General features: G+C 35.2%; 1 protein-coding gene across 2 annotated transcripts in view; it reads right to left on the bottom strand.

Moving 5' to 3' along the window:
- Positions 1-17,115: 17,115 nt before the first annotated feature.
- LOC138704351 (corepressor interacting with RBPJ 1-like) overlaps positions 17,116-25,260 on the bottom strand; it is a 145,341-nt gene continuing 137,196 nt past the window's right edge. Inside the window, exons 3-4 of one of the 2 annotated variants that reach the window (XM_069832192.1) lie at positions 24,642-24,931; positions 17,119-17,652 (exon numbers count right to left, since the gene is read on the bottom strand). In XM_069832192.1, the coding sequence (XP_069688293.1) occupies positions 24,669-24,931 (263 nt within the window). In that variant the 3' untranslated portion in view covers positions 17,119-17,652; positions 24,642-24,668. Of the gene's footprint in view, positions 17,653-24,641; positions 24,932-25,260 lie in introns of both variants that reach the window. The other variant, XM_069832193.1, reaches the window with a different exon arrangement.

The following is a 25,260-nucleotide window of genomic DNA, read 5'->3' as shown; positions in this document are numbered from 1 at the left end:
TATGAGGAGACAAAGAGGAAGGCAGAAAATAAGAATGACTGGATAATACTTGGGTAGTAGTGGAATACCTTCCCTTGGACAGAACACTATGAATAAATGAATATGTTTAGTTGGAAATCGATAGCTGGAATAACATAATAAATAGCAGTACTTTAATTGTGTTGTTAAGTTACAAGGTGTTATTAAGGTCAAATATAATTAGCGTATTAGAGTGTGGTCGAATAAAGAAGCCCATTAAAGCGCAATGCCACTCTGTTGGACACATTACCGGTAACGATGTTTTTTTTTTTTTTTTCCGAAACCCCATTCATTGAATATTTCATTCATTAAAATTTAGTTTCATACAATGCCCTGACAATGACCGATTGCCACGACCTTACTATGCCATTTGTACCACTGTTCTGGGAAATGAGGCTATGAAGGAATCGCGACGGTTTCGAGATCTCAACACAAAATATTCGGATTTAGTCAACAAACTAGAGGTGGGGAAAAAATAACGTAACAGTTATTTTGGAACCGTTCCTTGTTTGGAACTGTTCCAAAAAGTAACAGCACCTTGGAACACTATGTTCCAAAATAACAGTGTTGCTCTGAGCTAGTAAGAAATACTTGCGGTTACAAATACTCGTTTCACTTTGGAACTACATTATGACAACTCCTGTTCCACAGAACGGAACATGTTTGGTACTATTGAAAGCGGTGACGCCAACTTTTGAAAAATAGTGGATGGGTTCAAACATTTGACGAGCCTTAAATTAAATAAATCTCAAACCACGATAAATTATTGGGTGGGCTCGGATTCCACGAGCCCATATAAGTTGACGCCACTGTTTGAAAGCAGAATTGGGAATCCTTTCGTCGTACTGAAAAAAAATGTTGGAAACTAAAGTAAAAGATAAATAGTAAAGATACGAAGATAGTCTTTAAATAATGTACACATTATCTTGGAACTGATGTTAATTAAGTATAGGATTCTATCAAATAACATAATGCCTGTATTATAGTAACTACATTGTGAATTTTATCAAGGGAGATGAAAATATATAGGTTATGTTTTATTTCCAAAGTTTCAGTTTCATCACCATTCTTGAAATTAAACTAAAATCTGTTGAAACATGACTGTATTATTGAAGTTCTTTTGTTAAAAAAAATACAACGGTAAATTTTCATATTATGAGATTATTATTCTTCATGACGGTACATTATTAATATGAATTTTAGCATGGCCGAAGTTATTATAGCTTTTATTTACGCTTTTTTGAGAAATTGAACACTACTGTGACCTTCAGCTAAGCAGAAGAGGAAGAATAGGTTAGGTTTTATTTACCACTGGGATCCATTTCGATTTCGTGACCAATTTACAAATAATTTAAAATTACATTACATTTCCTGCTTCGAACAAACCTGATCTACGAATTCAATTTAGCATTAGAAAAGATTTCATTTCCAGGAATTCACATCTCGACTCATTAAGACATCGTACTGCATCACATGGCATACAGAGAAGTATGTGATCATTTAGCGTCCGTACATGTTCCTAAATACCACTGTTACATTACGTACTAGTAGTACGTGGCTCTTCCATTGTTACATTAAATACTCCTGTTACAAAAAAATACTCGATGTTATGGAACTACATTATGAGTCATGACTATAAAATAACGTAACGGCCTGTTCCAAACCATTACTGTTACATTGCATACTAGTAGTACTGTACCTGTTATAAATACTTGCTGTTACACGTTACAATATACTCGATGTTATAGAACACGGCCGACTTGATGATACCTTTGCTTTCAAAGATGAAGCGAAGCTAGCATCAAGTCGGCCGTGTATGGAACTACATTATGACAACCGTTGCTGCAGTGTTATCAATTTAGCGACTTTGTCACTATATCTGGCAACTTTTAACAATTTTCAGGGACAAAATCAATACCAACTTTCAATCCTGAACTGGTGTCGTGCATAAATATAACGTAACTGGTTTCGTGGTGTCAATACTGTCAGTATGACTTCTGGACTTTCTCATGGCCCTCGACTTATACTTTTGCCTTTTTTTACCCAAATGTTTGCATAAACTACTTTGACTAAAGGGTTTTAACAAAAATAAATTGTGTCACACGCTTCACAGAATGACAGAACTGAATTTAGGGACTTGACTCTGGAGGGGTTTCGTTCATTCCTGGTGTGTTTTATTTTGGTACAGTTTCCACATTAAATATATAATATAAAAATTAATTTCTGATCCTACAGAATGATCCTATGGTAACAACATGGAGTCAGGCCACAAAGGGAAAAACACTGGAGGAGGGATTCGATCCGGTGCTGTGGAGCGAACTTCGGCGTAGGCTATATAAAATATGATGGTACTGTTATTTTGGAACTGTTATTTGGAACCTAGTATTTTCATGGAACTGGAACAGTTGGAACTGTTACGAGAAAATAACAACTTTTCCCATCTCTGCAACAAACCCATTCAATTCTTCATGGGTGAAAGAGATGAACTTAAAATAGAAAACAAAATTATTTCCCAAGTTTCAATCACTGGTACTCTTTAAGTCTTAAGATTATGTACGCCATACTTAACTATTGTATTAATACTTACTTACGTTGGTTAAATATAGAAACTTTAAAAAAAACTGGAAAGATATTTACGAGAAAACTTCTTAGGGCCGGGCCCTCGACTTCTAGAAAAATAATTTACCAGACAGTCACTGAAAGGTTGAGAGTTATATTACCTCACATAACGGAACTTTTTCTTAAATTGTAAATAATAGAGACGGCAAATACTTACATACTAAAGTCTACAGTCATTCATCTGCGGGAGTTAACGTTAATTGTGAAGGTAGAGAATTAGTTACTATAACTGTGTTGTGTTTGAAATATCTCAAAGAATCGTGTGAGCTTAGAATAAATTAAGGTGCAATATTAGGCGAGTGTATGATAATAGGCACACTTACCCTGAATGATATACAGGGCATAACAAAAGTCCGGTAACACTTTCAATATTTTATTACACAAAAACTACAAATGATAGCACTTTCAAACACACGTCAGTTTAAAGTCAAACTCTCAAAGTTCTGCTTACACCTTACAGAGATTCAATGTGTGAACTACCGAGTGACTCGGCAGATGTCCAAACGATAATCAAACTCTTCCCATACCCTTTTCAACATATCCTCTGTGACAGTGGCGGCAGCTTCTCGAATTCTGGTTTTTAGTTCCTCTAAAGCACGTGGCAAAGGCGGTACAAACACACGGTCCTTTAGATACCACCATAGAAAAAAAGTCACATGCAGTCATATCGGCTGACCTTGGTGGCCATGTCACGAAACATCTGTCCCTTACTCCAGCACGTCCTATCCAACGATCAGACATCTCCGTATTCAGGTAAGCACGAACTGCATTGTGGAAATGTGGCGGAGCCCCATCTTGCTGAAAGATGAAATCGTCATCGAGATCTTGTCTAAGTTGAGGCACCAACCATTGCTCCAACATGTCCAGATATGAATGTCCAGTCACAGTAGCCTCAATGAAGAAGAAAGGTCCGTACAGTTTTCGTTGTGACGACGCGTAGAAAATATTCATCTTTGGTGAATCACGCTCATGTTCAATGATTCTGTGAGGTTTCTGTGTACCCCAAACACGTTACTTACGTTAGTTAAATAAAGGAACTAAAAAAAAAAAAAACTGGAAAGATATTTACGAGAAAACGTCTTGGGACAATGTCCTCGTCTTATAGAAAAATAATTTACCAGACCGGGTTAGAGATGGGAACGATATATCGGTTTTTACGAAATACCGATATTTTCGTTTCGATATAGCGATATATCGATATCGAAATTTTGATTCAATATATCGTATAATATATCGGTTTTCTCATAAATTTATCGATTTTTTGTAGAATTATTATCATTATCAACAACAAAATGAACACTAGACAACTCCGATAGTTCCCGAGAGATGGCGCTACTGAAGGTGGACAGTTACATAATTCTGCAACCTCACTCAATACCTTGTTCTAATTGCCTGGACTGGACTTCGAATGCACCAAATTCAAAATGCAGCGTGTGAGAACGTGAGACAGACGGGAGGTTTATCTACTATTGTTTCAATATTGTTATTAATTTTCTCCAAGGCAAGAGCAACTTCCACCCTGAAAAGGAACCGTCTGACCTCAAAATGAGTATCAAAACTTTTATTTCTTTATTCTGAAATGGAAAGAGAATATTTAATACCGATGTGACATTTGTTTACATCTGTGATTTCTATGCACAACCTAGTGCTGACATTCTGTTTTCTAATTGTATCTTTTAGTGCATAAAAATTCTATCCCTATAATTATCACCATAGTTGTTTGGAATGTTGGAGTGTAACAATAACTTGCAATGGGAACTTACTATAGACGGATTGTATCAAATCAACTGTGAAGTTTGTTAAAACTTGTAATATTCTAAGTACGATTTACTTATATTTAAAAATAATTACAAGTTCTGTTTATTTACATTTAAAATGATTACGTTGTTAGGTAGAAAAGAGCATTATGTGTCCTGGATTGAATCCTATATAACATCAGAATAATTGAATCGTGTTCCAATATCAAATACTCAACCATGTAGAGTTCACTTAACTCTTTCCCACTACATCATTTAAGCTTTCTTGCCTCCACTATAATTTTGATTTAGGTTAGGACCTATATCATATGGTATTGAAAATGTATTGTTTATTGTTACAATTTTACATTTATTCTTTTGACTGTTATTATGTTAATTTCAATGGTAAAAAGGAATAGGCCTATTAAAATTTAAGTATTTTTATTGTAATACAGTAAAATGTACGCCTGAAAATGCAATTTGCTTAAGTAATAGCGATATATCGATAATCGTTCGATATATCGATATATTTTCTGCGACATATATCGTTTATCGAAATTAGGTTTGCAATATCAATATATCGGTATTTAATTTATTTCCATCACTAGACCGGGTCACTGAAAGGTTGAGAGTTATATTTACCTGACATATTAGAACCTTTTCTTAAATTGTAAATAATAATAGCGGCAAATACTTACATACTAAAGTCTACAGCCATTCATCTCCGGGAGTCAACGTTAATTGTGAAGGTAGAGAATTAGTTAATATACTGTAACTGTGTTTGAAATATCTCAAAGAATCATGTGAGCTTAGAATAAATTAAAGTGCAATATTAGGCGGGCGTATGATAATAGGCACACTTACCTTGAATGATATATATTTACCGCCAGTTTTCCTATGTAACATACGAGTATTAGTACATTTTCTAAACTATAAAGAATTGAACGATATCCTGTTTAGCGAATAAAAATCCGCTTGCATAATTAAGCAATAACTGAAAGGCTCCCTGCAAAAACGAGGTGGCTCCACATTTACAAAGTGGAAAACTACAAACAACATTTTAAAAATTTCAAATTTTAAATGAGCTTCTTTCTTTTTTCAGAGTATGTTCTAGGTACCTAGGAGTTTCATTTTATCATTCAATCATTTATTATAATCGGCAGGGGCGGATGCAAGGGGGGGGGGATTAAGGGGATATATCCCCTCCCGAAATTTTGAGAAAAATACGAAACAAGAAACAAAAATAATATTAATTTTAATTTGTGAATGTACATAGGAATTAGAGAGTTTTCCACGTAAATTCTCTTTGCTAAAATGTTAAATTCCAAGAACTGCAGGAAGACAAACACAGAGTTCTTACTTCAAGACAGAGAGTCTAGGCTTGTAATTTTCCTTCTCTTCTTAGACTATTTCATTAGTCAGCTCAAGGACAGGTTTTTAAATCATAAGGGAATCCTAAAGTCCATACAAATTTTTCTGCCTAAAAACATAGTGCGAGCATCAGATGAAGATTTAGAAACTGCTGTTCAGGCTGTAGTAAATCAGTGGCCCAATGATGTTGATGCATCACCAGAGTCTTTCTTCAATGAATTGAAGATGTGGAGAAGAAATTTCCTTGATCAGAAAAATCTTCACCTAATACCTACTGATTTTATATCATCTTTGAACAGGTGCAATGAAATTATTTTTCCCTGCACTCGCAAGGCGCTGAAACTTTTCTGCACGTTGCCTGTAACTACAGCAACACCAGAACGGTCGTTCTCAACATTGCGGTATTTGAAGACTTACTTGAGGAGCACGATGGGAGCAGACAGATTAAATGGACTGGCCTTGATGTATATACATAAAAATGTAGAAGTAAAAGCTCATGAAGTACTGGATGAAATGTCTAAGAAGCCTCGTCGCCTTCTTCTGTAAATGTCATTCTGTCATTGTTTTTGCATTGCAGTCATTGTAAATGTTAAAATTTAAAAATTATGGTTTATTTAACAACGCTTGCAATTGCCGAGGTTATATCAGCGTCGCCGGTGTGCTGGAATTTTTTCCCTCAGGACTTCTTTTACATGCCAGTAAATCGACTGATATGAGGCCTGTCGCATTTAAACATACTTAAATGCCATCGAGCTGGGTTGGGGTAGAACCCGCAACTTCGAGCACAGAAGGCTATACCGACTGCGCTACTCAGGCCAATTTGTAAATGTTTGCGACTCGGAAACAAATTGTGAGTATATAAACTTATTTCTCATTACTCCTTTTTTTTACTATCTCCTCAAATCCCTCCCCGAAAAAAAAAATCCTGGTTCCGCCCCTGACAATCAGCAATTTAGGAGGGATAAAATATAAACAAATAATGGAGATATCCCCTTTTTGCAATAAAATTGGATATAATCCTAATTAAACTGGTTTTGCACTGAATACACAGTTACTGCGTAAATAACATAAACCTGTCTCCCCTTGGTAACACGGCACATATCAAGCCTATAGTCAAGTTCCACTTAGGTACGCAAATTTTCCGACCCCCAGATTTTGAGGTTATGTCTGTTCATCTTACCAGAAAGATGAAAAGTGGCTTCGTCAGAAAACACCTCGGAACAACTAAATTCATCATAGTTTTCAATTAAAATCAACATACTTATGCTGAAAATTCTTTGTAGCACTTTGTCCTCTGGTTTTAGGGCTTACAGAACTTTAGTCGGCACGGATGAAATCGCAACTGTTTGCGAAGAATCTTACCTTAAAATCAGTATATCATTTACGGATTTTAGGCCCACCATCGGTAATGGCGTTGCGCATTAATAACAGACTGGTTCACATCAAAATCAAGCTTTTCTGTCTTCTATAGGGATCATTTAGACTCAACAATGAATAAAATTGTTTATATGCGCTATTATGAGGCGTGTTGCCAAATAGAAAAACAATGTTGCCACAACTAAACTTTATGGGCCATATCCATAGACATTCTTAGCGCCGGCTTCCGGTGGATAATCAGCGAACTAACGTTTTTCTTATTCATAAACCAGTGTTAGTGATGTGATATGATATGAATCCTGTACAAGTACGCAAATCAAGCTTCCAGGTATAACTCCCTGTAAAGTGGATTTGAATAATTTTGAGGAAAAAATTGTTCCGGGGCCGGGTATCGAACCCGTACCAACGCTCTACCAACTGAGCTACACGGGAACTCTACCAGACACCGATCCAATTTTTCCCTCTATATCCACAGACCTCAAAGTGGGCTGTCAACCGTCAAGCAACCAACGTTGAGTGCACACTAACTCTGTGTGACTTAAATTGTGGCTTTCTGTTAACGAACAGTGACGTGTATTATGCAAATCAAGCCCCGGAACAATTTTTCCCTCAAAATTATTCAAATCAACTTTACAGGCAGTTATACCTGAAAGCTTAATTTGCATAATACACGTCACTGTTCGTTAACAGAAAGCCACAATTTAAGTCACACAAAGTTAGTGTGTACTCAACGTTGGTTGCTTGACAGCTGTCAGCCCAGTTTGAGATCTATGGATATATAGGGGAAAAATTGGATCGGTGTCTGGTAGAGTTCCCGGGTAGCTCAGTTGGTAGAGCGTTGGTACGTTAAACCAAAGGTCCCGGGTTCGATACCCGGCCCTGTACAAGTAATCAATCGATTGCCGGGGCTAGTTTAGCACGCTCGTAGCGCGGGCTAGCGAAATGTCTATGCGTAGCACCCTATGAGTTTTTCTTTCCATTGGTGCTATTTTCATGCACTTCAGATTCATAGAACGTAAATTACATGTGTTCGAAACCGGAAAGATCTTTTGTAGGAGCGCTATATAAGTTATATATATATATATATATATATATATATATATATATATATATATATATATATATATAACTTATATATATTCTTCATTGAGGGGATAAAAACATTCGCGGAGAGGTATGAGGCACTCTGCTAGTTCATGAAATCAACACAGATAAATTTAAACGGACGGGTAATAATATTGTTGGTACCGTATAATGGATACCTGGATGAACTGTAGCCTAGTCTGTACTTTTTCACTTACAATTTCGATAGTCTCTCGATTGTAACATTCAGTTCGAGGTCTTCTAATGTATTTTTCTATGGTCGAAACGACGTGCTGACCACGTCATCTCCTTATACCGAACTTAGAGCGAATGGAAGCACGAATGGGCTACGTAGCCCAGTGATGTCAACTGATCCCCATAGGAGCAAGCGCGAGACTTAGAGCCCAAGAGAGCCTGAGCGCTTTACAGCGGAAAGGAAAGAGACAGTATATGCCGCTTGGTCTAGCTATATTCAGGAATGGCCAGCACTGATTCAATAGATAAAGGGAAGAGAACTTATTAAAACTGTATCCATGGTAATTTTTAGATTAGTCTGAGAAGTATAAGTACATTATAAGAATGTAAGTTTTAATTTTAATGTACATTTTTCACGAGTTTTTTTTTTTTATTAAAAGGAATATTTTCTCAACTTTTTTACAGAAAAGTGACATTTTCAGATGTTTGTTTAGTAGCCTTACAGGTACTGAAACAATGTTTTCGTAAATCTAATATATCCTAAATACGTATTACTGAAGATAGCGTATTAAAATGTTTGAAAATATTCGCATGGAAAATGTTTGTAAGGAAATGAATTAACAAAGCAAATACTGTTACATCACAAACACATTATATGTGCCCATGTGTTGGTAAAACGTCAGCTCTATAGCTTCAACACATTTCGAGATAAATTAATATTCTTATTACAGAAAGTTGCGCACCAATATCACCTAAAAGCATAATGCGATAAGAGTTTTATTACGTAATATTAGTTACAGTTAAAACATATACCTAGACAACTTTGCTTTGTACTATAATATTGTTTTGATTAATTTTATAAGGCTAAAGATACCTTCAATATCAATTTCAACTTATCATGTCATATTCAATGTCTTTCTTTGTTTATGATTGATGTGTTTAATTCACTTAGTACAGTATAGTTGTGGTTATTATGGAATTTGTGTGAATATTCCTTCTTTACTCTTTATTATGTTATTAACGTTTAAAACACAACTGCAATATTAGGCTAAGAAATAGGTGTTAGTACTTTTGTTTTACAGACAATATAGAATATAACAAACAGAAAGAAGCCATATAAAAATAACGACATAAAATTTCACGTTCCGTTTGAAGTTTGTACACCACTGTTTTCTTAATCCAACAGGCTGCTTATTCCTCCTAGCATACCTAGCGCTTGATGCCCGAGTACGACGTCAAGGTCAGAAAAATGCGCTTGCTTTGACATCACTGACGTAGCCTACAGTAGCGGCCGGTGATCAAAATCCTCGATGAGGCCAGATGCAACTAGTTTAAGTGCCTCCGATAGGAAATGTTTGTTTATGATATTAATTATTATTGTTATTATATTATTAATATCATTATTACAGTATTATTATTATTATTATTATTATTAGTCTATTCTTATTACTATCTATGAAAAATAATAATTTCACTCACCAAATAAGCTGTTATGCTCTGAGTTTCAGTGATTGTTTCAGTGTGATGAAGCATCACATATTATGTGTTGAAATTCCCCTTTCTTTTCTTTTTATTTTTATCCTTTGACAGCAACAAACAAGGCCAAGAGAAGTTTATTTTGGATCACATTACCACTTAACCATTTATGTTGCCCATACCAGGATGCAATAGAAACTCGCGTTTTAAAATTATCTGTCAGAAAAATTGTCAGCGATGTCGTAGGTATCTCGGTAGTCTCTCTTTTTATTTAAAACTTCCTTTCTTTCGGTATTATTTCTTCTCGAAAAAGGATACACTAACAATGAATTAACTGCACCACCATTACTTCTCTCATTTGTTTCTGTTTATATTTTTCCAAAATACATAACAACATGGCCCAGATTCACTACTGTACTACCAAGTACAATAGTAGAACACCCTCGCTTATGTCATAAACTGAGACATAAGGGGAGGGAATCGAGTGGGTCTCTGCCTGCCAAAGAGCTGGAATTTTGTTATTTATGGCCTAGTTAGGAAGACAATTCACCACCGCTATCCCACCCCACTCTACCCTTGAGGCCGGCCCATGGATGGGACGAGTGAAACCTGACCAGGCCAGCCGAATTGTGCCTCTGCTACAACGTTTTAAGCGTAAATTCAAAGCCCGCGAAAGGACATGAAATGCATTAAGCCAGACCCGGCACGAACGATCCCGGCCTCAGGAACAAATTTTACTGCAAAACAGGTCTATATACATCAAAGTATTCAAATGCTTCTACAGCGATATATGCTTCATTCAAATAACTAATACATTATATAAAAACACACAATTTGATTTCAGTTAAGCCAAGTGACTGAGGCCCGGCCTCACTTGCCTCAGTCAATCAGCCGCCACTGGTAGCCTAACTCTTCCCTGTAAGACTCAATCGCGTGTACAAGTAGCCTCTTCACGATTCAGGCGTTGGGTTTCTAAATGGTTCAAAATGCCGAACTCTCGAACGTAACTCGCGGACGCAATCAGAAGTTTCTCCTGGGCCGAGGGAGACAAGGTTGCGTGTGCGCTGGTCAGGATTTCAGAGAGGTCGAAACCAGCTGGGAATACGCAGGGAACCCGTTTGAGATAAAGTGAAGAAGGGCGGCGCCCGCAGACATCTGATTCACACGGACGAGATGCACCATAAATGCCAAACCTGCCCAGACCGGGCTTTCACTTTCGTTGCGAGTGATAACCTGGCAGGAGGCAGGAAATGCCAGACAGCAATCGAATACCCATTCATTCAACTTCACCACTTTTTTTTTCTCAATGTCTACATTTCTTACTGAATACTTGTAATAATTATATTTTCTCCCAATCTATTCTGTTTTGCTTTTGCAGTAGGCCTACGAACTTTCTTCTCTCTTAAATTTATTTTCCTATCTCATCCGTCTTTCCCTTTGTCTACCGCTTCTTTGCCCCATTTCTTTGCTTTTCTTTTTCCCAACGGTACATTTTGAACTGAAACAGATCTTGATACAGACCCTGGTGATGCCTTACTTTGACTATTGCGACGTTTTGTATAGTGATCTTAGGCCCAATTGTATAAAACTCCCTGACTAAAGATCAACTTTGATCGAAGATCGAAAAATGAACCGAGTTCAGACACTTCTTCTATTGTATAAAACTTTTCTGCGATCAAATTACCTTGGTTCAAATGCAATCTAAGTTCGCGTGAAAAGAATTTGGCAACATCGCTTAAACAGGTGAAATATGTGATGCGCGGACGATGTTATACGGGTTTGTTCAGTGTTGCCAATCTAGCGACTTTAACTCTTTTTCAACAACAATTTCTTTTATCTTTTACATTGCTTAAATAGGGATTTAGCGATCTTTTTAGCACCCTATAGTGACAAAATGTAATCTTTCTTTGTTGATAATGAGAAATCTAGCGACTTTACAACTACTTTTTGGCGACTTTCCGTACACTCTGTTGGAGGCACTGGTTTGTGTTGTGCAATGTAAATAATGGCGGACAATAAGAAGAAGGTTGACTGTTCTCCGAGTTATCATGTTATGGTGTTTGATACTGCTAAACATAATAAAGCTTTATAAAACAGCAATTTTCGTTTAGTAATACAGTTAATTAAAAATTTATGAATGTACCTATCATAGCCATTAATCATTGATGGTTGTTATAAACATAATATAATTATAGGTTATGTTATTTGATACTGCTGAACACGACAGAGCCTTATAAAATATAAGAATGTTTGTGTATTAAGGCAAGAAATTGAAAGAAATACATATAAATGTACCTAACATATCTATTAATATTAATAATAATGGATATTTTATTTGCACAATCTGTCACTCGTATATTTCAAACAAAAGAAATAACTGAACTTGGATCATCTAACTTAATCGAAGAAATTTCTTCAGTCAAAGTTGACTTTAGTTTGAGACAAATTAATCTCAGATTAGACTTTATACAACACAAAATTCCAAGTTCAGATGAAACAAGGATCAATTTAACCTCTGATCTAAGATTAAATGGTTTATACAATCGGCCCTTAGTGTTGAATCACAGTCTAGTATATACAGTTGCGAAGCTCAATACGTAGTAAATATGCAAACATTAGATAGTTGCTCACCACTAGGATCGCTAATATCGCCTCATTACAGGCAATGCAAAATAATACTGTCACTGTCTATTGTTTCTAGCACCATCAAAACTCAAGCTTCGTGACTGTATATAGTAGACTGTGGTTGAATTGTCATTGAGGCTTCAGCGTGTTCATAATGCTTGTATTCGTATCATATTTAACAGCCGTCGCTATGATCATGTCTCCGAGTATTTCTTTCAATTATCTTGGCTTCGTTTACGGGAGAGACGTTCAGTTCATTCACTCTGTTTGCTGTATCAGATTTTAAATAATTCCACATCTATTTACCTAGTTCCTCGCTTCACACTTTTAGCATCCTACCACAACCGTGATACACGTTCACAGCATAACCACGTTCTATCAATTCCATTCCATCACACAACTCTCTACTCTGCTTCCTTCACAATACACACAGCCCGTTCCTGGAATTCCTTGTCACAGGAAATCAGGAGCAGTCGGAGTCTAAAATCTTTTAAGTACACTCGACTTAGAAATGTTTATAATGAACAGAACTAGACTCTTGCGGAAGTTTCTAAATAGTCTTAAATGACTAAGTTGTTATTTTTTCTCCTCTCTCTTCTTCTTCTTCTTCTTTTTTTTCTCTTTTATTTTTTTTATTATCTTGATATATTACTTAATCATATGTGTTTGTATGCCATTTAGTACGACTTTGCTAATCAATCTTGTAACCCACATGTATTCTCCTATTAGTACAGGACATCATTTTATTTTTACTTCAATTTTTATTGTACCCGAGTTTTTCAATGTACTTCACTCCCACCCCTTCTACTAATGAAGTTCCAACTCCACACAGAGCCAAGACAGCAGATAGTAAGCAGTACTGAGTTAATGAGTGTAGTACGTTCCAGAAATATGTTCGCGTTTTCCAGTGACGAAAGAGCTTTCAATATTGAATCATATTTTCGCACAGGTACTGTCCGTTTGCCTACGTCGCATCCCGATTTCCCCCACCTGCTTCTGCTCGCCCCTCTGTAAAAGCTGGGCTGTCTTGTCTTAGCTCTTTTCTGAAAACATTAATTTCTCTTAGGAATTGGACGTTTACGTAATATTATACAGCTGTTTAATTTAACTTAAATAAAAGGGCCTCGTTAATTAACTGTCACGTGATTTCCTTCCTCTCTACAATCCTGCGGCATAACCACTTGGACGGACAGTAGATAGCATGTCTGAGTAATTTTATATTTTCGGGTCGGGCAGAAGTGAAGATTGAATTCACAGTACGTAGAGTAGGTACAGAATTATTTCAACATGAGTTACTAGTACGATGGACGAAACTGGCAATTGGAATTAGATGCAATAGTCTATAGTGCGATAATATGCAGAAAAGAACTGAAGCCTGTATCGAAATGAACGGCCACCATTTTCAAAATTGTGTTTAAATATTCATATTATGATTATTTTTCAATTTAACTTCTTTCTCTATATTGTACGCTAATGTGCTGTAGACAGTATACACTGCATAATGAATACGTTCGCATGGATAACTCACTTCGTGAGTAAAAACACTTATTCTTAATACAGTACTGTATTAAGATTAAACTAAAACCTAATGAAAATTATCGAACTCAAAATCGCGATATTTCCTAGTTTACGTAAATGTATTAACTACTTTTCTTCCCTCCTATATCTAGTAGAGTGATTTGTTTGTGTTTTACGCCAGTATAATCGAACTACAGTCGTGGAAGGGGCAGGAATCTGTGTTTCCGGTTCTCTAAAGGCATAGCCAGGTTAATATTAAAAATGTTAGTAAAAATAAAATGATATCCCTGTACGCGACTGCACGATGTGCAGGGTTTTGGCACAGTCTGGTATATATAGTCGCGAAGCTCAATACGTATTAAATATGCAAACATTAGATAGTTGCTCACCACTAGGATCGCTAATATCGCCTCATTACAGGCAATGCAAAATAGTACCGTCACAGTCTATTGTTTCTAGCACCCTCAAAACTCAAGCTTCGTGACTGTATATATTAGACTGTGGTTTTGGCATTCCTGTTCTAGAGAGACTCCATCGGATCTTTAATAAGTGCAGGCTGAATCGGCAGATGGCACCACATCTGCAAGGTCACGATTGCTCGAACTTCAAAAATGGTTCCAACTATAAGAGCGATAAGGTGTAAGCCCATCAGAGACTGTAAGGCTTGACGTCAAAAGTTTCCTCCTCCATACCAATTTTAATCTAAATTTCTAGTATCTCTTTTCTGAATTTAATATTTTTAAAACTATTCAGGGTTCAGAAACAACAAATTACGTAGTTTATAGTAGTGATCTAACTTCATAACATTAACGAATATTGCTCTGAAATACTTTTACATTTAAATTAATGTATTTGTAACAGACGTTCAATTTTTTAGATTAATTGGAGTATCAAGTTTCACGAATATTATGAATTACTTACATAGCAGACATCACTAAAGGATTTCATTTTGTTTACCCATATTTTATAAAATTTATGTATTTTTTTGTAGTTACTGAAAATGTTCAGCGTTAAGAAAATGTTGACTTAATCCACGAATTCTGAGAATTCCTTTATTCCATTTAACAATTAGGCAGCTGAAATTCCAATTGAAGACAATGATCCCAAAACTCTCTCCGTCCATTTAGCCATTTCTACGATTTGTACAGCAAAAAAAAAAAAAAAAAGCTGATTTCACAGCCTTGTTCACTCCAGAGCACGATAGACTGGTAACTAAGACTTTCGTGGTTCGAATCCTGCCTGGGAAGGAAACTTTTTTTTTTTGTTCCTTATTCAAGTTTATTCTCAATACTTTTCGATTGCTGGTAAAATTCATGTTCTGGGAAGAATAAGTTAATTAAGTAGTAAAAAATCACTGCAATCGAAAAGTTTTGGGAATAAATTTGAATAAGGAACAAAAAAAAAAAGTTTCCTTCCCAGGCAGGATTCGAACCACGAAAGTCTTATTTACGGTACCAGTCTATCGTGCTCTGGAGTGAACAAGGCTCTGAAATCAGCTACAAGGGTCGATCCGGGTTTTTCTGCCACTACTGTACATATACCTGATCATCAGGCTTCGAGACTTTGGACCCGATACAATAAGTTTACTGTGCTTGTACTATAGGTTGTTGACTCGCTGCAGGTAGTGAAAGGTAGAGATGTGTTAAGGTAACAACGTTGCTATTTAGAATAGAGTACGGTTGTATGGGGAAACACACGCATATGGACATTCTGGAAGTAAATGTACATTACACAATGACAATGTCAAAAGAATGTGAAAAGCATTTATTCTACTGTCTTTTATAAGCATTTGTGTTTAATTATACACAGTGTTAATGGTGGAAATAAGCATGTAGCAATTTTAATTTCTTCATTTATCCTATAGGTCGTCTTCAGGAAGTGCAGTTACAGTACAGAATTACAATGTACTACAAGATACATTTTCAGTGTCTCAAACGTAAATCTTTTTCAGTTGTCTACCAAACACAGTTTGTGCTGTGAAAAGCTGCGCTCTACGTCGCATGACTTGATAGGAGCAAAATGAACAAACCCAACACCATTGCAGTCTCTAAGAGACAGTCCTTTATTCTCGGGTCACTGTGTCCACTAATTTGCTGTTTATATTACACAATGTTCCATATCCGTTATTTTCACATAAAATTGATTTCCACTTCTGTTTTACACGTTCAGTAACCGGTGTACTTGGTGTCTCATTAAATCTCTGTGTCATTTCCTCAACTAATTTGAGGGCTTCCGGCATCTCTTGCTCTGACTTTTCTAACCGTGTAATAGTTTCAGACACAGTTTGAAAATAGGTTTGTATGAAAACCAAATTATTCATCAGAACCTTCAAATCCAGAGCGTTTTCCTTTGCGTATTTGTTGGCATTAATTCTACAGTACCCCCACCCACTGTACGCTTTACCACTATACTCAGTACGCCGTTATGCGGATTTCCCACTGAACTGCTCTATCGGGTCGGAAGTCTCGAAGCCTGCTGATCATGTTTGATACATCTGTCACATTTCAAAGCTTGTTTTCTTCCAGAACTCCAATCCTCTTCTAAAAATTTGTGTTATTGTGCATGTCATTTCAAATTTCGCTCAGTTCGTAGATCAGTGAATAAAGAAAACTAATCCAGTCCTTTCATAAAAATGAACTGAACGTGTTTTGAAATCGCACTACAATTCCCCTCTACGATCAGACATAACAGAAGTCCAGGAACATGTAGGCCCATAAAATTATCATGTCTACATTTCTCATTCCATTTGTAATAGAACAAGTTTTCCATTAATTAAAGATAAAATGCGCATTACCTTTATCCTTTGGGATAGTATAGGAAAAATACAGAGTTCCTATGCAGACCGGTCCCATTCGAACCTCTAACAAAACCTGTTGGCGGTTGGCGAGTGGTACGAACTGCGTACACGCTTCCCTACGCAAACTGGTCCCAGTCCACCATTTACCGTTAGATTCCTCAGAAGGGGCGCTCCGCACCATCATTAAGCCGAAGGAACACTTACCTGGGATCCAGTATGCATAGGAACTTTCCGTACGTATATCGCAGTATCATTCTGTTCTAAGTATGAAGAAAAATACAGGAATCTTCAATTTGTCTATTTATTGCTTACATTAAAAATTATACAATATTGTAAAACAAGTTTAAACTCCTTACACGTAAAAAATTAACTCCTTATACATGGCTTCAAGATCAGTTTTAATTACACAACACTATAAAGCATCAAGTATACTTTAACTTCATGCGAAATGTTTAAGTATTTTTAAAACTTGAAATCAAAATATAACATCACCAGCTTCCAAGTATCACAATTCCATTTGTTAACATTACAATTAAACAATTTATACAATGATTGTAGAGTTTTAAAATAAGTAGTTATGAATAATTAACTTAAAAATATCAATCTTCACAGACTATCAAATATCTAACGTTTTACTATATTAAAATTCTAAAAAATTACTACATTTACCAAATTTGAATAGTTCACTATAAAAGTGATATTAATAAAATCAGAATATATGCATAAATTAAAAGAAATCCATCGTCACACGAATCCTCCTCCACATTTGTGCCTAGGGCCTTAGACGTTACTTCATGTAGTAACGGGGCACTCATGTAGACAACATCATGACTGGACCTGAAACGAAAATGTTGGGCGTTAACGTTAACATGAAAATGTATTTCGGATACGATAATAATGGAAATTTAGGATCTACCTCCTAACCCATGTAACGGGTATTATCCTTTCCTCCAGAATTATTACAAACAACTCAGTATTTACAAACAGGCCTATCTATTTTTTAAACCACCTACAATCTCATTAGGTATCAGTTTTTGTAACGAAATTTTATGTTTGCTAAGAATTAAGCACATCAAACAGTAACAACAACACTAATCACTGGAATCTAAATACTACTGTTATTTATTTCAACTACAAGTGTAACTTATTTGCATTTTAGTCTATAAACTCAAGTTGGAAATCTTAGGCCCAATTGTATAAAACTCCCTGACTAAAGATCAACTTTGATCGAAGATCGAAAAGTGAACCGAGTTCAGACACTTCTTCTATTGTATAAAACTTTTCTGCGATCAAATTACCTTGGTTCAAATGCAATCTAAGTTCACGTGAAAAGTATTTGGTAACATCGCATAAACAGGTGAAATACGTGATGCGCGGACCATGTTATACAGGTTTGTTCAGTGTTGCCAATCTAGCGACTTTAACTCTTTTTCAACAACAATTTCTTTTAACTTTTATATTGTTTAAATAGGGATTTAGTGACCTTTTCAGCACCCCATAATGACAAAATTTAATCTTTCTTTGTTGATAATGAGAAATCTAGCGACTTTACAACTACTCTTTGGCGACTTTCCGTACACTCTGTTGGAGACACTGGTTTTTTTGTGCAATGTAAATAATGGCGGACAATAAGAAGAAGGTTGACTGTTCTCCGAGTTGTTATCATGTTATGGTGTTTGATACTGCTAAACATAATAAAGCTTTATAAAACGACAATTTTCGTTTAGTAATACAGTTAATTGAACATTTATGAATGTACCTATCATATCCATTAATAATTTATGGTTGTTATAAACATAATATAATTATAGGTTATGTTATTTGATACTGCTGAACACGATAGAGTCTTATAAAATACAAGTTTGTTTGTGTATTAAGGCAAGAAATTGAAAGATATATACACCTATCATATCTATTAATATTAATAATAATAATAGATATTTTATTTGCACAATCTGTCACTCGTATATTTCAAACAGAAAAGAAAGAACTGAACTTGGATCATCTAACTTAATCGGAGAAATTTCTTCAGTCAAAGTTGACTTTAGTTTGAGAGAAATTAATCTCAGATTAGACTTTATAAAACACAAAATTCCAAGTTCAGCTGAAACAAGGATCAATTTAACCTCTGATCTAAGATTAAATGGTTTATACAATCTGGCCTTTGATTATTATAGTCTACGTGGGCCTACTGCTTTCATTACATCAGTTTTGTGGTGATGCTAAAACTATTCCGGAACTTCAAATTAATTACAGTATTACGTTATACAGAGATTTCCGAATTGGTGTTACAAACTTTCAGGGATGACGGCGAAGGGCACATGTATCAATTTGAGATAAGGAACCATGGTCCGGAAATGACCGAGTGGAAAGTTATAAGCAAAAATAGTTGTGTGGAAATGAAATTGTAATTTGGCACCACGTGCCCTCCTTCCCTTAACCTTTGGAACAGTCTTGGAAAAAAGGTATGGGACGGATGTCTCCTACGTGGGTACTTGTACGATACAATCTGTGAGCTTGTCTACTGTTCCCATTGGCTCATCCATATTCGAAAATCAGGTCTGCTTATTCCGGTCTCGTGTACTCCTACATTTCACTAGGACTGATCGACTGGACACTGAATTGCTTAAATTAAAACCTTATAAAATTTCTGTTCATGAACTGCAAGCGCGAGATTCCAAGACTAGATTTCGATTCTGTAAAGATGAATCCTGAATTTATCATATTTTCAGAAGAAGCTTTTTTCGAACAATTAACAGACATTGAATGCCAGTAGTCATGCTTTTAGCAGGATTCTACTGCTGCACACACTGCTCACGAGTCACGTAAATGTATTGCGGAGACTGTCGAGGACAGAATTATCAGTACTGGGCTGTGGCCAACTATTAGCTCCGATCTGACTTGTTATGCTTTTTATTTGTGGAGTACTAAAAAAAAAATCCATCAGAATAACCTGCATAACGTAGAAGACCTAAACAAAATTATCAAACTAAAAAAATTTCTAAAATTACACCTGAGAAACTTATAAAAAGTTAAGACATTTCCTACGCCGGAAATAAATGTACTTCTGCTGAGGGGCATCATTTTCAAGTCTAAAGATTCATAGTTGTCAACGTTGCAAATTATTCAACAAGACAAGTCCCAGAAGACAGGTAGTGTTACAGATAAACGTAGAAGATTTCGTGTGTTCTTATCGAGGAAAAATTTGTACGATATTGACATCGCTTGGAACATTTCCCTAAAATGTATTTTCCTAGTCTTTCGCAGAAAACTGGTATGCTCTTGTTCTGTGCTAATTGCCACAAAGCTTTGAAAACTAAAACTACACGAATTTACAGTAGTGTAAGAACTGTAACTCTGTGATTCTATAATCAATCTTATTCTGTGAATGGACTTCAAAATATAAAGTGCTTGATGGCTAAATTTACTAACAGCGAAAGTTTATACAGAGTGTTAAAAATAACGTTTACAACGTTTCAGCGACGATGGAGGTAAAAACAAACATCTTTTGTAAGTAACAAAACTTTGACAGATGCGCCGTTTATTGTGCACGTAAGTGTTAGTGTAATCCATAAGGAACGAGACCAATTATAGTTTTAGGAGTTGTGTTCAAACTGCCGTCCATTGCAGGCATTGCACAACTGGCACCTTCGTACAATGGAGTGTCTGCAACGCTAAAAACGGCTAACATTGTCTCTAATAACATGTGCAGCTTCAACAAAGTGAGCAACTAAGTCTTCTGATGTATCGATCGGTGTCTCATACACAAGACGTTTCATGTCTCCCCACAAAAACAAATCTGTAGGTTAGGTCCGGTGATCGAGGTGGCCAAGGTACTGGTCCACCACTGCCAATCCAACGATCGGAAAATGTAGCATTTAGGTGGTTCCTGACACGACGATCAAAGTGTGGAGGGGTACCTTCATGCTGAAACCATATTCGTTCTCTGATGTTCAATGAGATATTTTCTACAATTTCTGGTAGGACGTTGCGTAGAAAAATAAAATAATTACCACCATACAGAGTGTTAGGGACCCTTTTAACTTGTTGCAGGCACAGCAGTACACACAGAACTAACCAGTGTGTGTTGTGACGGAAGTCAAATCATCTACTCTTGCGACAAAACGGCGCATCTGCTAAAGTTTTGTCACTTAAAAAAGATGTTTGTTTTTACCTCCTCTATCATCCCTGAAGCGTTGTAAACGTTATTTTTAACACCCTGTATATGATAATTGTGTTAGAAGACAAAAAGAACTTTATCACCAGAAAGGAGTTCCTTTTAAAGGGAAGGACCTACAGGAATTACCAAATATGTGGCAAAATTCACATTTTTTTTTTATATTTAGCCTAAAAATACTTAAAATTGGTTTAATCTCAGCGAAACTGCAAGATTGTTAGGAAGAAAATAATAATTGTGTTTACGCCATTCTTAAATAGCCGCTGCGTTCCAGTCCCCTTCAATATCCGGAGTTTGTTTTAAATTTTTCAATATTTTATATGTAATATCTCGGGCAATAACAGAGATAATTTAATCAAACGTTCAGGGCATATTCTCACATTATACATTAATAGTTTTGTAAGAGGAAATTATCAAATTGCAAATTAAAGAATAAGTTATTACTCGGCCGAGGCCAGTGGAGTCCTGCAGCCCGGAGCGTTTGTACAGCGTCATCGCTATAGCTCACATTTCGCCCGCGACTCCACTGGCCTCGATATAGTAATAAAAATAGACCTGCAATTTTTCTTTCTGTTCATAAAAATGCAAAATAAAAATAAAAAAATTGAAATTGAAATTAAAATTTATAAAAATTATCAAACAAAATTGTTTAGCAGTCTTAACTTTCATTTAAGACTAGATTTGCTACTCTTGAGAACAGATAAATAATTTTATTTATAACTAGCCGTACCCGTGCGCTCCGCTGCACCCGTTAGAAATAAATATAAAGCAATTACATAATTAAAATAGGACATCTGATCCAGGGAACATTCGTGTTTGATAGAAGGACAAATCGTTTAATATGTTACTTAATTTAAATTGCATCTGAATAATTAAAATGCCATCATTTTGGTCCAGAGACTACTCATTTGGTGCAATGACAATTCCTTTAACATGTTTCTAATTTTTATTACATGCAACCATAGTTTAATGAACATTGACATCATTTAGATTTAATGTGTATATTTTATTTTACTTGTTATAGGTTTCCATTGAATTATGGTAATAACTTAATTTTAACCCTTGTTTTCTACGTATTCAGTAAATGGCGTTTGGCCTACTATGGTTCTGAACCCTTCAAGTAACTTAAATCATATTATATTATACATTATATAATATATTATATTATATTATATATTATATTATATATTATATATTATATTATATATTATATATTATATTATATATTATATATTATATATTATATATTATATTATATATTATATTATATTATATTATATTATATTATATTATATTATATTATATTATATTATATTATATTATATTATATTATATTATATATTATATTATATTATATTATATATCAGAAGTTACTGTAATAACATTATAGCATTATGTCCATCTAGAGAAACTACACTTTCCAATGGTGAAATAATAATTAATTATACAAATCGGTTAATTTAGCTTCCGATATTACTTCATACAAACACAGAAACATTCTCTGTAGGCTATCTTTCATAGCTTTCGATTGTTGCTGTCCAAGGCCCCTTATGGACGAAGTCATTTGTTTTTTTTATTTCATTATATGGCCTTAGATGGCAGTTATTTTAATTTTAAAACTCATTTATCTCATTAAATATCAGTCCTATCAAAATTTTTTAAGGAATAAAACTTATCGCAAATTATTTTTAAAGAAACTTCTGTTATGTAACATTTTTCACACAAATCAATAATAAGCGAGATATTTCGATTTATTTAATTCAGGTCCCCTTATAACCTCCCTTTTAAATGTATTTTGAATGCCATATAGCCTAAAATCTAAGTTACAACGAACATAATTTATATTCCAATTTTCATCGAAATCCGTTCAGCCATTATCGCGTGAAAAGGTGACAGGCAGGCAGACAGACAGACAGAGAGACAGACAGACAGAAATTTCATAAAAGCGATTTTCGGTTTCAGGGTGGTTAATTATATATGTTAGGAAAATTATTTTTGGAAAATCGAAAATTACCAGAAAAATTTCTGCTACAGATTTATTATTAGTACAGATACTGCATTTTTATGTCCGTGACTGTACCATAAATGTCCAAAGTCAAAATTTTGTATTTAAAAGGCTTCATACATTGATATGAAACTAAGTTAGGAAAATATGAAAAAATATATATTTGCTGTAGGTCCTTCCCTTGTGGACATTTTACACCAACCAAAATATATATTAAACAGGGGAAATAAATATCTCATTCAAGATAGAACTGAGTTCACAGTGGCTGAAGGATCTCGTTGGTTGACGTTAAAAAGGAGCAACAAATAATTTAAAAAAATGTTCCATCATAAGAGTTATTTTGCATGTAGTGTATAGTATTTCTTCTTAGAAGTAGGTAAATACTAATCCCAAGAATTTTACTGGTTTTATGTTGTAAAAGCAGAGGTATAAGCTGGGGATTAAAAAGATCTGGATTTCGCTGATATCTGTTTGCTCTCCCATAGTTTTGGTGATATGCAGAATAAAGTTAATACTTTATTAGAAGTAATAAAAGGGGCTCATATGAAAATAAACGTAAAGAAAACTAAAGAAATGAGATTAAATAGCAAAAAGACAGATAAAGTTATAATAAATAACACTGATACTGTTCAAGAATTTAAATATTTGGGTAGTATAATTGACAAGGGGGCGGCCGGGTAGCTCAGTTGGTAGAGCAGCTGGCTACGGACTGGAAGGTCCGGGGTTCGATCCCAGGTGGTGACAGGATTTTTTCTCGTTGCCAAACTTTCAGAACGGCCCCGAGGTTCACTCAGCCTCCTATAAAATTGAGTAAAAGGCGGTCAGAGCGTGGTGCCGACCACACCACCTCATTCTAGAGCCGAGGTCATGGAAAGCATGGGGCTCTACCTCCATGCCCCCCAAGTGCCTTCATGGCATGTTACGGGGATACCTTTACCTATAATTGACAAGGATGGTGGAGTCTTTGAGGATGTAAAGGACCGAATAAAAAAATGCAAATAGTGCATTTGTCCAGTTGTACCCAATATGGAAATCTTATATTATATCTAGATCTACAAAAATTAAAATCTTTAACAGTAACGTGAAATCAGTCTTATTATATGGCTGTGAGATGGAAAAAAGTAAAATTATACAAAATAAACTGCAAACATTTGTTGATAGATGTTTACGAAGAATTTTAAAAATTAGATGGCCAGATATAACCACAAACTCAGAAGTATGGAAGATAACAAATCAAAGAAATCTCAATAGAAATCAAAAGACGAAAGTGTAATTGGATAGGGCAGACAATCAGGAAAGAAGATGGAGCAGTAGAAAAAATAGCTTTGGATTGGAACCCCCAGGGTAGTAGAACAAGAGGAAGGCCAAAAAATACATGGAAGAGAACAGTTTTGGAGGAAATTGCTAGGGAGGGGAAAACATGGAGCGAAGTGAAGAAGTTGGCTACAAATAGGGTCGGATTGAGGCACTTTGTGAATGAGAAGATACAGGAGTTTGATTGATTGACGTTGTAAATGCAGAATTCTACCTATCAATTGTAAATGCGAAATACTTTAATTAGCAAACGCGCGACATTACTATAAGTTAGTATGAAATCGTAATTTTTTATCCAAAAAATTTAAAAAACCTCTTCAAACAACTCACCTTATTTCTTATTTTTGGTTTAATTCTTCACTTCTTCAAAGACTTCGAGGTCTTCCCACTTTTCTTATCGAACTCCTGTGCTGAATTTGAAATTTCCTTCTTTCTGACAGCCTTAACTTTGGTTTCTGACGTCTTCTTCGATTGCTTAGTAGATTCTTTCTTCGTTGGAGGTTTTGTTTTAGTTTTTGCAGACTGAGTTTCTTTCTTCGAATTACTTGAACCAGTTTTAGAATTTCTGGCAGTCCTCGAATTTCCAGCACTCTTTGATCTTGCACTTTTTCCCTTCAACACTTAACAAAAACAAACACTCATTCATCTCAGTATTATAAGCCTACTTTTAGAATATGCTTGTTTTAAAATCATTTAAAATGGAACCAACACATTAATTACCTTTGTAATAAATTACTTAAAATAGTATATTATTTTGTTTTATTGAGTAATTACTTGTCAATAAGTTTATTACGCACAATATATTTAACTTTATTTCAATCGGTAATTATGTATGCAATTATAGGATGGGGTAGCTCATTTAAATCCAATTTTAATTCACTTTATTTATTACAGAAGAAAATAATTAAAATATGTCTTCATAAACCTATTGATTTTCCATCTCAAAACT

This window comes from Periplaneta americana, chromosome 8, assembly GCF_040183065.1.
Source record: "Periplaneta americana isolate PAMFEO1 chromosome 8, P.americana_PAMFEO1_priV1, whole genome shotgun sequence".
Lineage (NCBI taxonomy): Eukaryota > Metazoa > Arthropoda > Insecta > Blattodea > Blattidae > Periplaneta > Periplaneta americana.
The sequence above is the reverse complement of the archived record's forward strand: the minus strand, read 5'-3'. Positions and strand labels throughout refer to the sequence as shown.